This window comes from Humulus lupulus, chromosome 7 (genome assembly GCF_963169125.1).
Source record: "Humulus lupulus chromosome 7, drHumLupu1.1, whole genome shotgun sequence".
NCBI classification, from domain to species: Eukaryota; Viridiplantae; Streptophyta; class Magnoliopsida; order Rosales; family Cannabaceae; genus Humulus; species Humulus lupulus.
In genome coordinates this window covers 180,307,997-180,324,775 of record NC_084799.1, presented here as the reverse complement: position 1 = coordinate 180,324,775, position 16,779 = coordinate 180,307,997, and the positions used below count along the sequence as shown (strand labels likewise).

Here is a 16,779-nt window from a genome sequence, read left to right as displayed (position 1 = left end):
AACCATGCCGCGGCTCGACCCTTCGAACCCAGAAAAAACCACCATTTTCAATCCCTAAACCTCACCTTAAGCCACCCCAAAGCCACTAACTAAAAACCAATTAATATTAACAACATTAGAATGATTAAAACAACGTAATCCAACCAGGAATCCAGCCTAAGACTCACTAAAATCCCAATTCTAATTCCTGAGATTTCAAACCCATAGAACCCAAAACCAGCCATGAATACTCTCAAATTCAACCATCAAACTTTGAATTAAACCTTACCTCAGCTGTAGAATCGATTCTCCAAGAGTCCCCAGACCTATCTTCAAAGTTTCAAGCCTCAATCCCACCTTAAATTCCAAAAACCACAGATATTTAAGATTCAGCCATTTTCTTTGAATTCCTAACCTTAGAAACGAAAATTCAATACTTACCTTAGCACCAGCTCAGACCTTGATCAGTTCCTGAGTTAATCCCCCTATTTAATCCCTTAAATTCCCTAAAACACAGCTCAATTCCAGCTATTTTCTCTCAAATTCAGAAGTTCTTCCTTAGCCAAGAGAAAAGAGAGAGAGAAAAAGAGTTAAGGTCGGTTTATAATTTTCTGTCTAATGTTTTCCTAAGTCTTCCAAGTATACCCTTATTTTATTTAAACTAATCCCAAAGCTCGGGGTGCCGGAAGCGTCCCCGAGGCCAAAACGGTAAAATCCCCCGATAATCCCGCCTAGACATCCTAACCTCAAATATATCTCCAATTATTTATTTTCATCACCCGATAGTCTAAACCACTACCCGATACCTAAAATATCCCTGACTTGTCCAAAGTCAATTATAATGCCCCGTTGTGACTTTTCCTGCTATCTAGCCCTAGGATCGCCTCGAGTCACCGGCTGCAAATTTATCCACATCATAATGTGGTTCTCGCATATATCCCATATCATATTACCACATAATATAATCAATTATCATATAAGCATCATTAAACATATAATAACTCATTAAATCACAATTATTCCAGTAATGCCCTCCTGACACACTAATCAAGGCCCTTAAGCCTTATTAGTGAATTTGGGTCGTTACATGCATAATCTTCACAAATATATGCAATAACTTGCATACTTACAATAATAATAATAATAATAATAATAATAACAGCAACAATAATAATAATATTGATATAGTTTCGTATTCACTTTGGGGATTCCTTTTCTATATTTTCAAATAGATATATTTTATCTTTTTTATATGTATAAATATCTACAACTTTATTATTCATCATTGTTTATCGGTTATTGGTTATCAATTATTCGTTATTTTTGTGGTACAATTGAAATTTGCATTTCTTTTCACTAGTTGAGACATTATAATTGCCACAACCAAAGCAATTTCTCCAATGACATGTTAGAGGCACTTTAGATATGTCCAACATGAGTCTTGCAACACATGTTGTTCTTTTACTCATGATGAATGTTGACATTGTCATACATGTTGTTCGAGGAGTTAGTAGAGTTGGAGCCATCTTTTCTGCATTCGATGGTTATCCTTGTTATGTTTGGCAAAGTATGTTATAGGTCACTATTCTTTTTTTATTTTTTTGAAATGGAGTTATAGGTCACTATTCACTAAGAGAAATAGAGACTTTGGCTTTTTTTTTCTTAATTATTCATTGGGCTTTTGTTCTTGGTTCAATAGTTTCCACAATTAAGATGTTACAAAAATAGTGGTGAATCCAACTTCATCTGAGCACTTTCTCTTCTTAGTGGGGACTTTTCATAGGAATTTTATAAATTTGTTAGCTATCCTTTTAGGTGTTGCTATGATAATAATGCTCATGAACTAGCCAAACATTCCCTTATAATAAAAAATGAGTTAGGGTTAGAAGTTTATGTTATAAAACTATTAAGAATACTGAAATGTAAAATATAAAGAAAAGAAATTGACCGAGAAATAGAGAGATGAAAAGAGAGAGTTAAACTCTTGTGTCTTATTTCAATAGGGGAAAGACCCCTATTTATACAGATACATAAGTCCTAAGGAAATCGGTAACTATTCTGAATACAATCAAGAATTAATGCTGATATAATACTTTGGGTAACCTAGTGATTCTTCATTATTATGGACATCCACATATATATATATATAATATTTATAACACTCCCCCTTGGATGTCCATGAAAACTGCCTCATTAAAAACCTTGCTAGAAAAACCCAGTAGGACAAAAACTCAACCAAGGGTAAAATAGTGTAGTGTTTATTTACTCCCCCTCATTTCGACGCTCTTGAAGATCCTTTAATCGACGTCTCAAACGTTGATGTTGGTAATGACTTTGTAAATAAGTCTTCAAGATTGTCGCTTGAACGAATTTGATGAACATCAAATCACCACTCTTTTGAAGATCATGTGTGAAAAAGAATTGCGGTGAAATGTATTTAAATATATCTCCTTTAAGGTATTATCCTTTAAGTTGAGCAGTACATGCATCATTATCTTTATAGAGAATTGTTGGTATTTCTTTATTGGGTGATAATCAACATGTTCCCCAAATATGTTGTTTCATTGATCTCAATCACACATTTTCCCCTTGCCTCATGAATTGTAAGTATCTCAGCATGTTTTAAAGTTGTCTCGTTAAAAATTAGACAGGAAAACCCAGTGGGACAAAACTTGAACTAAGGGAAAAAGAGTGCAACACGTATATATCTCCCCCTCATGCATATATCCATGGTAACTTTCGTGATAAAATATCTCATATGATTTTCATCGTAATATAAATCACCATAAATTTTCTATGATCACAAATTTACTATAACTCTTCTAGAGCATATGTGTAGAATGGAATATGAATATTTATACAACATATTAAATCAATCATATATATAACCTTGTTCATTATCTTATCATATCAACAATGTTATAATATGCATCATATTTGTGGATATTTATTATCTATGACTATGCTCAATCCAAAATTTGAAATTTAAATATGATCACATGAATGAATATCTTCGATAATATCAAATTTTATTTGCAATAAAGATGGTACTTCGGGACCATATATACGTTGCATTCTCGTTACATTTTCTTTAATTTCTACATCATATGATCATATACACTATGATTCTTTATGCATACAAAGTTCTTCGGGACTTCTCTACTCATAATTTAATCTATAAACAAAGAATATATTTAATAATTCCCAATCTACAAGATGAAATAAGAAATCCTTCTTCAATAGTTTATAAAATAATCAGAAGCTCTTCAAGAGCCTTTTACAACGTATTATTTACGAATTCACATTGCATAGACAACCATACTTGTAATTTCAAATAATTATTCACTTATATGTCTTTAATCCACACAAAGATCTTTATTGTATAATGCGCGTGACTTTGAATTTATATTTCATAAGACATGTTAAATTCTTCTGGAATTTTTCCAGTAAGGCATATTTTAAATTCTCATATTACTAGGAGTTCCAAATAAATAATTTGTGTTGCAATGTTTATATGACACATATCAATTCTCATAAAACATATATACTCCAGGCTATAATCAAATCTTGATTATATTTTCTCATAACAATATGTATATGCATTTATTTAATCATTCTCTTGTCTATGCAAATTTTGTACAATAATTCATTTGTGTACAAATATACAAAATTCTCATTAGAATTACCTTTTCTTGTACAAATATTTATTTGTACCCCTACAGGTTTGTCTTCACTTTATGTGAGTAAATTTATACTGTCTGGATTGCGTCATATACTTTTTTCTCGTACATTTTGGAAAAAAAAAACTATATATCAAAATAATTTTAAGAAGATATAAAAATTTAAACTTATAAATAATTATGAAATTTTTTGAGAAATGAATGCACCAACATTCTAATGAGTGACACTTTTATAAATGATATATATGTAGTAAAAAATTTAACAATAAAATTGCACTAGTTAAAATATTTACAAACAAAACATTTAAAAACTAGTTGAACTATATATATATAATTTTCTTTTAAAAATGTAAGATATTCAAATTTATTTTCACTTCCCATATACAAAATATATATACATATTTTCTTGAGCACCATATAAGAATTAAAAAGAATCTTCTAACTCTTCATCTAAATTTAGGAAAATTTATACATTTTATTACATATGATTGATCATTCGATTAATGAACTTCAGGTTCACTATACTAAATTTTTTAACGTATACATAACCGCTATAAAAGCTTCATTTTCGTTTATATACCAGATAATGAAATTATTTTAATATCCTTCAAAATATATAAAAACATTGATTCTTCAAGAATTAGATTTCTCCATTTGATTCTTGTAATATATTATGTTCAACAACATTATATTTAACAATTTTCTCTATCAAATGGTGTGCTTGCTTAAAAGCACAATTATTTTTCAAATATAAACAACTTTATCATTCATTCAAGTTAATTGTTGAGTCTAGTTTTTGTCATGTCTAGGTGATATTTTAAGTAGTCTTTTATCTCATTTTTCTTTCATTTAGTGCGGGTTTATGCTTTGTTTGTTTGTCTTTGTGAATATCAGGAAGAATTGAGTACTTGGAGGAAAATGTCAAAGAAAGGGAAGAAATAACCAAGTTTTTCAACATATTTTGAGAAATGATGGATCTCAACATGATTTGGAAGTGTTGGTGAATTTTTGGGATGAAAACTTGAAAAATTGAGAAATCCCTTAAGAGCCACGGCATGAGCGCGACTAGCTGGTGAAACAGAACCACGGTTTTGAAGGAGAACCACGGGCCGCGGCATGGCTAAAGAGGGCCGCGGCATAGATGGGCATCAACCTAGAATTCTTAGACGCGGGCCGCGACATGGCTGACTAGGGCCGCGGCATGGAGAGAACAATTCGCCCAGAAATTTAGACACAGGCCGCGGCATGGTGCATGTAGAGCCGCGGCCCGCCTCTTTTAAAAATTGAATCCTAGGTTTTTATAAGTCGAAAAAGAGAGAAGAAAGGGGACGTACGGATTCGGGAGTGGTTTTTGCTTGAAGGCTGAAGGCTGAAGGCTTGGAGTATTCAATCTACATGTTTTTCTTCTACTTTCTGATGTTATCTTTAATTTTCGTTGTGATTAGTATTATGATTATGAACTAATTTTCTATTTAGGATTTTTAATTGAATCACTTGAATCCCTATTATGAACTAATGCAATTTCAATTTTCTTCTTCTTCAATCTTCTTCAATTCCATATAACCTGTTCCTATAGATTGATTATTGATTGGCCATCTATAGTCATATATATATATGTTTTTAAATCAAAATCTGAGAAGTGAGATTTGAATCTGTTGTGGTTATATTGGACATAATTCTAATTTGGAACGAAAGTATCCATATTAATTGTGTAACTGTTTATTAAGTTGTCAAGATTAATGCTACCTTTGTGGTTCAATTTACCATAGAAATATAGGAAATTGTCACCTAGGTTGAGTTTATAATTCATAGTATGATTATAGGCTGCTGTACCAACTTGTTAATTGAATTAGGCAAAAAGAAGAAGAACTCAGTACTTTGCATTAGGGAATGATAGGGAGGATAGTTGATGAGATTAAACATCCTAATTATTTCTTCAGTGGTTAAATCAAAGGTTTTATTATTAGTTGTTATTCCATTTAATTTTCAATTATTGTTTCTGAACTTTATAGTTTCTTTGCTGTGTCTACAAAAATCAAGAATTTTAATTGATCAAATAGAAAGAGAAATTAATTGACTGGTAATTGAGAATTCAGTCCTTGAGGACGATACTTGGTTTTTACCATATTATTACAAATTGCGACTGTGTGCACTTGCATAGCTTAAAAAATCGCAACATTAATATACAATGATAATAATCATGTTTGTTGTAGCCAAATAAGTATAATCATAATATGAATATATCACTTATTTTTCTTTCTCATTTCTTTCCAACAAGTGGTCAAATTTATTAATGAAATAAATAATTTCTTATTCTTATGACTTGATATATTATGTAATTAAATGTACGATCGGTACATATTATAAGTCATTTTTAGCCACATTCACAATTATATAGAAATTGTACAATTGATATATATGTTTAACTTTAGCTAGCAATATATTGTGTTGAGGTTTCATCAAGAACCTTTTCAAATAATCTTTGTGACTTTATAACACTTTGTAGAATGTAATTATAATTTATATTTTGATCAATGACAAAGTTTACTATAATACTAATAATTTACACATTCACTTTTGGGAATGTGTAAAAATAATAATTGACATAAGTAGTGACTATATATTTTTCTTTTCACCAATAATTATTTAAGAGTCATTCACTTCAGGGAATAATATTAAAAATACATTACTTGCTTTTGACAAGAAAAATTACATATATGATAATATGATTAATATGGAATATCGATACTCTTTAAAATAAAATTTCATTTTCTATCCTTTTCTTCAGGGAATGATGTTTAAATATTTTAAATGTACAATAAAATTGAAATACATGTTAACTTTTTAATTGTACAATTCATATATATTCAATTCAATAATCAAATGTATTTTCACTAAATTAATATGCATTTTTCTTCAATTATATTCTCATTATTTCATAAATTGATGTTTTGATGCAATTTTCTAAAAATACTTTTGGGACTTCAAAAATTAGTCTCTAATTGTATCAATTATAAAATATTTTAAATGTTATTTAATTGTATTCTTGATAAATATGAAACATTCACTTCTGAGAATGTTCACATATATTTAGTGATTATATTTTTTTTTTCACATAATACATGAATATATATATATTTCTTTAATATATCTCAATCAATTATAATGATTAATATCATTTTTCAATTTGCATAATCTTCAGGATATATGCAAGATGTTATTAAAGATCTATAATAAATAATTTTTCTTCTTCTCAATATGCCACAGGAGTTTACAATTTCTAATGGAAACATAATTATAAAATAAATAATATAGTGAAATCAATATCAAACATGTGATATAATATTAACACATATATAAATATAACCATATTTATGATAATAAGTTATTAAACCATCTCATACAATCATAATGGTAAAATAACAACTCATATATATACAAGTCTTATCAAAATATACTGTAAATCCAATAATTGACATTTTTATAGAAATATATTTTTCTTAAAAGATAAATTGGTGGATTTAGTTGTTTCCCTTTATTATAATATTCGAAAATGTTTGTTTCCCTTTATTATACTTTTCGGATATGTTTGGTTTCCCTTATTATAATTTTCAGAAATATTTGGTTTCCTTTTTTGTGAATTTTGGTTTCCCTTATTGTCTCATTTTGCTTTTAAAGGGAAAAAGTATATTGCAAATATTCAGTACTTACCCAAAGTTGTTTTTGGAATATTTGCTTATATATTTTTCGTGCAGCTCAAGGATTGCAATCAAGAAACTAGTTCTTAATGTCATTAATTATTGTTTCCCTTTTTAGCTTGTTTTTTATCCGACACAGGTCTGAGCTGTCCCCACCGATATCACATCTGTCGGATCAACATTTTCTAAAAAAAAGGCAACTCTTCATCAATCAAGAATAACTACTATGATTCTTGCATTTATTAGAAGAATTCTTTCTCTGCCTTTGTGAGCACGAAAAAGGACTCTATAAATAGGGCTCTAAAGGCAGTGAGGAAAGTGAACTCTTTGGTGCATTATTCGTGAGCTTTATTGTAATATTTGTGAGAGTTCCTCTTTGTATTCAAGATCATAAGTATTCACGTGATCTTGTAGAATTATGTGTGTTTAGTTTTTAGTGGTGAGTTTATACCATGTTCATGAGTGAATACACATTGTAATTTGAACACAACGTTTGTAGTCTTCGGGAGAAGATTTTTACAAGCCTTGCGTCGGGAGGATGCAAGCACTCGCTGGCCATTGAAGGGAGTTCAAGTGGTTGAGCGTTTCAATCAAGATCAGATTAGTGAAGAGAAGTACAACAAGTTGCGGCAAATCTCAAGAGGGAGTCTTGTTTTGTTTAAGTCAATGTTTTTGTACTTGTGATTCTTTATTAATTGGTTTTATTCTCTGGGCGTGGCCCCAAGGAGTAGGTTATCTGAAAGGGTTTCTGAACCTTTTAAAAATTCGTTGTGTTCTTTATTGTTTTGCACTGTCTTTTTATTGTGTACAGTTTCTGTCGTGACAAGTTTGGATTCTATCCCGACAAAACTGAAATCTGTGTAAACAGTTAATTACCATTCCACACTTTAATTAATTCACATGGTTTAATTAATTTGGTAATTACTAAAAACGGAATTTCATATACAATATGATAATGATATAAACATACATTCGCAACAAAATATTTTTACCTCAATGTAATATGACTAGCGTTTTGATGATGATTTTTTATATCAACATATGATGGCGGCTGAAAATTGAATCGTCAAGTTCAGATTCAAGGAATGATTATGGCTAGAGACTCGTGAATAATATTTTGAACCTACAAACAATGGTAGTTAGCGAATTGTGCTGATAACGTGCTATAAAACTATTAGAAATATTGAAATGTAAAATATAAAGAAAAAAATTGACAGAGAAATAGAGAGATGAAAAGAGAGAGTTAAACTCTCGTGTCTTATTTCAATAGGGGAAAAACTCCTATTTATATAGATACATAAGCCTTAAGGAAATAAAAAACTACTTTGAATATAATCAAGAATTAATGCTGATATAATATTTGAGTAACTTAGTGATTCTTCTTTATTATGAACATCATATATATATATATATATATATATAGAGGAGAATTCTCCTATAGGGGCTTCATTTTAAGCCCTATCGGTAGGGCTCTCACTATTATCGATCCGTGAATAGTTTTCGGCGCGATTTTTTTTTTATGACCGTGTATATTGTAGCTATATAGAGCATCCTGCAAATTTTCAGAAAATTCCGAATAATTTACAGTACCGAAAACTAAGTTCAAACATGTTGTTGCATGCGTGACTAATTTTTTTTATGCGCGTGGAAAACAACATGTTTGAACCTAGTTTTCGGTACTGTAAACTATTCAGAATTTTCTGAAAATTTGCAGGATGCTCTAAATAGATACAATATACACGGTCATAAAAAAAATCGCGCTGAAAACTGTTTACAGGTTGCAAGTGAAGCCCCTATAAGAGAATTGTCCTATGTACACGGTCTCTTATAGGGGCTTCACTTTAAGCCCTACTGGTGGGGCTCTTAGTGTTTCTCAACCCGTAAATAGTTTTCAGCGCGATTTTTTTATGATCGTGTATATTGTAGCTATTTAGAGCATCTTGCAAATTTTCAGAAAATTCTGAATAGTTTACAGTACCGAAAACTAGGTTCAAATATGCTGTTTTCCACGCGCATAAAAAAAATTAGTCACGCGTGCAACAACATGTTTGAACTTAGTTTTCGCTACTGTAACCTATTCAGAATTTTCTGAAAATTTGCAGATGCTCTAAATAGCTACAGTATACATGGTCATAAAAGAAAATTGCGCGTAAAACTGTTATCGGGTCGAGAACACTAAAAGCCCTACCACTAAGAATTCTCTCCTATATATATATATAATATTTATAATAGTATTTTATCAATGATATATTGGTGTTTCATTAAAAAAAACGAAATAACTTCCCTTTTTCAAACAAATTAAAATTTAAATCCCGCACATAACTAATTCGATAAAGGTTAATATATTCATAAATACATATAAGAGGAATAATCTCTTCTATCCAATCTATCCAAGAAAGCTCGAAAATTAAACAATAAAACTTTTATATCCAAAACAAAATACATAAACACGAGAAAAAATTCATTTAATAAATTGAAAAGAAAAACCCTTTCCCAAATTTAATTTCCATGAGACTTGGAAGACGGTCGAACTAGCAAAAGAGGCTTTGTTCTCTCTTTTCTTGCGATTCTTTCTATGGCGATTCTCTACGCCCTGGTGGCTCGTGGGACTGTGGTGCTCGCGGAGTTCAGCGCCGTCACTGGAAACACTGGTGCAGTCGCTCGCCGGATCATCGAGAAGCTTCCGGCCGACGCCGATTCCAGACTCTGTTTCTCTCAAGATCGCTATATTTTTCACATACTCAGAGTTGATGGCATCACTTTCCTCTGTATGGCCAACGATACTTTCGGCAGTGCGTAACTCCCTCTCCTTTCTCTGTTTTTCGTTTGTTTTATTATTTGATTTATATGCTTAATTGAGTATGGGATCAATTATGATTTGAGATTCAAATAGTGTTGAGAATTCAAATCGTACAGAGTCATATGTTGTTGGGTTTATACTTGGAGCTAGGTTTATGTTGCTGATATGATTTGATGTCCTTGGGTTGGCCTATAATTGATAAATCTATCACAATGGTCTCTGGAGCTGCAATACACCACAGATAGATTACATTATATGAATGGAATAAGATTTAGATGCATTCATATAGTCATCGACTCCTCCGCATGCTTGAAGATTACCCATTTTGTGTAAAGGAACAATTTCTGACACCCATTAGACGTCCATATACCAGAATAGAGGGCAAGGGTAGACAAATGTTAGAAAGTTGAAAGTTATGTTTAAAGTCATGATAACTTCTGATAAGAAAGATCATGATAATCATTGTGCATGTTATAGAATTTTAAGTTCCCGTTCAACTTGCAAGAGAAAGTGTTGTATCCTAGAAGTGTATGGAGCTATAATTACAGCGTTACTGAATTGGGCTGTTCTAAGCGAAATTAGATAGTCTTAAGCTTTAGCTATTTGAGCCTAAGCTGAATGCTACCCAAACACATCGTGTACTTGATTTTTAAATTGGGTTAGATTGGGATTACATGGAAATGTTTGGATGGATCAATACAAAATTGTCTGGTTGTAATTTTTCATCAATACCAGTGCACAGCATATTCCCTGCAAAAGTACAGGAGGCATATCACTTTCAAAACTAGTAAAAAAATTGAAAAAAAGGGAGCGATGTATCAGCTTCATTTGCACTATGAAGTCTTGGTGTTAGCTTTTTGGCTATGGTTTAATTTATTAACAGTGGAAATATTTTATACGTGATGTTACTAAGCCATGAGGAGACTGATTGTGTCGCTGTATGATCACGACTCGGACTTTGAATCTATGCATTTCCTATCTGTATATTGGTCTGCTAAGGCAAGTATATTTCTTATATTTTGCTTTAACATGTGTGGGTATACTCTGAATTAGTTGGTATTTATTGACGAGTTTTAGTTAAAATTAGTACTATACCCTCGAGCCAGTTGCTAATGAATTAAAAAGTTCAAGGCAGCAACTTGCTAATACAAATGTTGTTTCTTAAAGAAATACAACTTAGACATTTTTGGATGATCTGACATTTTATTTACTCTGTCTCTTTTGTTCCTTACATTTTGTAGCATCAATAACTGTGTTTTTTGCATAGCAATTGATGATGCAACCTTTTTTCAGTGCTCAAGCTTTTAGCATCTTTTGCATCTCAGCAATTCCTGATACGGATACTAAGCATTTCTGTTAAATTCCTTACCAGATTAAAAAAGTTTCCATTTTATCATTGTATATTTACAGTATTTTCGCGCATCTATTTATGCAGGAAGAATACCTTTCTCATATTTGGAAGATATTCATATGAGATTTATGAAAAATTATGGCAAAGTGGCCAATAATGCACCTGCTTATGCAATGAATGATGAGTTTTCAAGGGTCTTGCATCAGCAGATGGAATTTTTTTCCAGCAATCCTGGTGCTGATACCCTCAATCGTGTCAGAGGTGAAGTTGGTGAGGCAAGTATTTGTTGTTGTTGGAATTTATTTTCCATTTCATCGTGCATGCACCCAAGCTTTCTAGAAAAATATTAATGGTATGATACATATAAGATGAGTAAATTGCGAACTATCATTTAAACTCCTGTTATTTCATTTCCAGGTTCTTTGTTATTAATTTTGCACGCCCTAAAATTTAGTGTCAGCCATTACCAAAGTCTGATTACATTGTGATTTTGATGACACTATTTATTGAAATATTATTTCTCTTTCTATTGTGACCATAGAAATTTTGATAACAATTGATAAGGGCTATTGGTTAAATGCTTAATTATTATTGTAAATTGAATGTCTACACACTCATTATAATGTTTCTTGACAATTACTGCAACTAAGTTTTATAGATTCTTTAGAGTTCATAACAGTTTTGATACTATTTTATACTTGTTATTATATGCTGTAATTGTTATATTTGATTATTTTCTTCTTACGAGTTCTCAATTCTTTTATATAGATTCGAACTATAATGGTTGAGAACATAGAAAAAGTATTGGAGAGAGGCGATCGCATTGAGCTTCTTGTTGATAAAACAGCTACCATGCAAGATGGTGCATTTCACTTCAGGAAACAGTCTAAGCGTCTTCGACGAGCTCTTTGGATGAAAAATGCAAAGCTATTGTAAGTATTCTATGATCAACTGGTAGGCTGGTACAAATGCATTTAAAGTTATAATTAACATTCATTCCAAAGAATGTTATGAGTTAAACTTTTGTTTGGCTGGAATTTCTCTTGGAATGGAACGGGTTTGAAAATTGAGGAAGAGAATTTTTATTCCCATAGAATCACAATTCCATTGTTCAAATGAATTGTTATTCCAATTCTCTCCCAGTGGAAAGCACTTTCCATTCCTCACTAGTAACTACAGAACTCCTAATTTACCCTTCTTATTTGAATAGTTTTCAATTATATAATTAATCATTAGTTTCTTAATTTAAATGATACTTTTTAAATAACTTAATAATAATAATAATATTTTCTAATGATACAATGAATTATTAATATCTACTTTAAGTGAACTTTATTAATTAGATAAAATAATAACTTTTAAATCTACTAAATTTCATTATTTTAAAAATGTATAAAGGAATTCTTAAAATGAGGACGATTTTGTCGATATAATACTTTCCATTCCAACAACTAATCAAAAATATTTATTTGTCGATTCCAAATATCATACTAAACAATGATACATTATTCCCATAACCAATTTAATTCTATTCAACTACTGCTCTTCTCTTCCTACCATTCTAATTTGTATATACTGAACCAAACATCACCTAATGTCTTTTAGAAGCTGCAGGATAGATTGACTTTGTGTTGAAGATTCTCCAAATCTTGACCTCTTCACGGAGGTTATGCTTCTGCTGTCAAACAGAAGGGGGGATCTTAATTAAACATAATTATATTTATCCCAGTGCTAATTAAACCATTTTTGGAAGTGGGGTGGGGGGTTGGGGTTTGGCTTGAGGTCAAATTTACATTACTTGTTAGGTCTACTCTTGTATTGAGTATTATAAAAGATGTTAACCATATTCTCTTAGGTTATCCCTTCTCCTTATCCCCAAGCTTGCATATTATTTTTGAAAAGAACTTCTTGCACGTGTCTTTTAGCTTTTATACATATTTTAAAGATTTTGTATCCACAGCCGTTGGAAGTGGCTTTTTGGCTCACTTTTTACTGTTGGACAATCACTTTATGGTTGCTCCAACTGCTATACATATTTAGAACTTGTGGTGGCTTCAGATGTTAGTCATAATATTTGATTTTGTAATATTTATGGATTGGAAAAGATATAGCTCTTTGGCAATTTTGTTTCCTGGTTAAGTGATAAAAATTATGTAAACATTTATCTCAACTACTGTCTTGGCATTTAATGTGAATTGCAAGTACCCATTGGGTATTTTCATTAATAACATTGAAACTTGTAATTTGATGCAGGGCCCTGTTGACTTGCTTGATTGTTCTGTTGCTATATATAATTATTGCTGCTTGTTGTGGAGGCATCACTCTACCTTCCTGCAGATCTTAAGTGATGTTAAAATTTCTGCCGAGGTATGCAACAATGACTCCTGAGTTGATGCATCTCATTTCTGTCAGTGGGTATTCTGTCACTAGTCATTCATCCAAAATTTTGGGGTCTGCATAGGGTGGGAATATAATAATCTTTACTACCGAGGTTTCGAAAAATGTCTAGATTTCTCTATATCTGTTTTTGCACTTGAGTGATTAATAGTTATTTCTTTTATGAAGCTTAACATATGATCTCTATATTCTTTGAATTGAGAGTGCCCAGATTGTAGTATATTGTCTAGTATCGAGAAATAAAAATGGCTTATTGCACTTGTATTATAATTGACTAGCTCGTTTTGGCTCATATTGTAATTGTTTCTGTTTTCTATTTTCGAGCAGATTGAGTTTTCCTCGTGTTTGCTAATTGCTCTCTTTGGTTCTTGATTTGAATTTTTTTTTTGATGAAATGATTGGTAAATACGTGATCAGCATGAATGGAAAATTTTTCTGTAACGGTAAACGTTTTACAATCCTTTAAGCTACGTTGTCTCACTAGATAATTTACAATCCAATGGTAACAGAGAAAACGTAGCTTAAAGGATTGTAAAACGTTGTCTAAATTAAAGGTAAGTTCCGGGTGACAAACATAGATTTGTGTAGCTACATGAATTTGGTAGAATAACAAAAAGAGAGAGAATGACTCTGCCCAAGTACCCAAAGTTTTGAAAGTGTTGCATTTTTACATTCAATATTTTTTTTCTTGCGTTGAAACTACCTAACTTCCAATTAACACCGTTCCATTCACGACCATTAATGGTACGTATGTGGCCCTGACGTGGTGTGATGTAGCTGAGGTGTTATTGTTACGCTCATCTCCCGTAATTATTTTAAATAAAAATAGTTAAAAAGTATATTTTTATAATTAAAATCAAATCAAATATTTTAAATTATAAAAATAAAACTTAAATCTATAATTAAACAATCAATAAAAAACTAAATAATCTCTCTTTAAAATATTCCCACACTTTCCTACTAACTAAACACTTTTTTTTATTCAAAATATCAAGAATCCAACCAAGGAAAAATCACTCATCACTACACATACAAATCAAAATATTCAATCACATTTAACTCAATCAAAAAATCAAACAGACTCTGCACACATTTAAATCTAACAATAAAAATAAAAGTAAAAAATAAAATAAACAACATTTGAAGGAACTCGACAGGGACTCGAACTGGCAATGTCCAACTTCAGTCAACGAGATGCCCATACCTCTTCGTTCAATGTGACCCACTCTGGTGACGGGCTAGTACCTGGCAAGGTTCAACTTTTATGCGTCTCTCCTTCTCCATCTCAAACTCTTCTTTGACATCTTCCTCCCCTCCTTCTCCATCTCAAACTCTTCTTTGACATCTTCCTCCCCATCTCAAACTCTAAGTATCTCTCTCTTAAACTTTATGCATCTCACTCCATCTTAGATCTCGTTTTTTAAAAAAAAAAAATTATTTAAGGGGATATTTGCCTTTGTTCACGCATTTGGTTCTGGATGGTGTAAGACGAGAAATCTGGGATACTGAGACTTGAGAGGAGGAAGAAAAGAAGAAGAAGAGAAAGAAAAAGAAGATGATGATGATGTATATTTTGGGATTTAGTTAAAGCTTTGGGTTACATTTTTTAAATTCTCGTTAAATATATGTTGGGATATAAAATTTGTATTTAAATTTTTTAATACTATTTTAGTTTTTTGTTTTATAATTAGATATATTTGATTTGATTTCAACTATAAAAATATAATTTTTAATTATTGTTATTTAAATTAATTATGTGGCATTGACAAGTCATCTCTGTCAAGCCACGTCAATGCTACATCCGTGCTACATACACACCATTAACGATGTTAATGGGTGGATAGTGATGGTGACACTTTTAGTGATATTAGGTATTTTCACCACAAAAAAAAAAAAGATTGTAAAAGTGCAAAACTTTCAAACTTTAGGTATTTTTGTTGCCTTTCTCTCCAAAATTAGTGTTGTGATTTTATTTTATTTTTATATATTTTTGATGTAGTGTATATCACAATAATGATTGAAATGAAAAAAAATACAATTATAAAAGAGATTTTTTCCCTTCCGAATAAGTTTGTTGTCTAGTAAAAGGACATGCAAGCTACTTCATTAGTCGCTTTACTCAAATTGCGACCAACAAAATAGAACTCTAAAAAAATTAGACTGGAACAAAAAAAAGCTATAATACAAAGAATTTATACTCAAACAGAGAACCAATTACATGAGTCCCACCAAGTATTATCTTTTGCTTGAAAGAATAATAAACCTCCTTAAAAAAAAAAAAAAAGGATAGGTATCTATTTTGTATCATGTGTTTTGACAAAGTATAGTTTTTTTTTTTTTTTTAAGAAACAGAACTTTATTACTAAGCCAAATCAGCAACAAGCAAAGAATTACAATGCCACACAACTGAACCCATACCTATTGGCAGATTCATTGATTGAAGCATCAACGTTTATCTTCATCATACCGACTGTTGGCTTCTTCCAACACTCCTCACCATCCAACACACAATTGTTTCCTTGAGATGGCTTGCCTTTCTTCTGAGCATTTAACTAGTGATGAAGACAGGTCAAACTAATAACTAATAGCTAAAACATGATCATTCGAAGGAAGCTTGTGATTCCAAACCACATCATTTTGAGACTTCCAAATAGCCCAGCATACCATACCAACAGAAGATGCATCAGAACTGGAAAAATGAGTGAGAACCAAACTAAACCAGCAACTAAAGCTACTAGACTGGACGTTCAAGACACCTAAATGGACAAATTCCCAACAAGCTTGAGAAAAAGGGCACTCCACAAGATAATGCAAAATAGTTTCAAGAACCATCTTACAAACGGGACAACTAACCTCCATCTCAACATGCTTCAA

General features: G+C 31.3%; 1 protein-coding gene across 1 annotated transcript; it reads left to right on the top strand.

Annotated features, from left to right (window-relative positions):
• Positions 1 to 9,800: 9,800 nt before the first annotated feature.
• LOC133788889 (vesicle-associated membrane protein 714) lies at positions 9,801 to 14,257 on the top strand. Its single transcript, XM_062226528.1, has 4 exons — positions 9,801 to 10,149; positions 11,593 to 11,783; positions 12,277 to 12,440; positions 13,762 to 14,257. Exons 1-4 carry the CDS (start codon positions 9,933 to 9,935, stop codon positions 13,850 to 13,852), a joined length of 663 nt encoding a protein of 220 aa, XP_062082512.1. The 5' UTR covers positions 9,801 to 9,932; the 3' UTR covers positions 13,853 to 14,257.
• Positions 14,258 to 16,779: the final 2,522 nt, after the last annotated feature.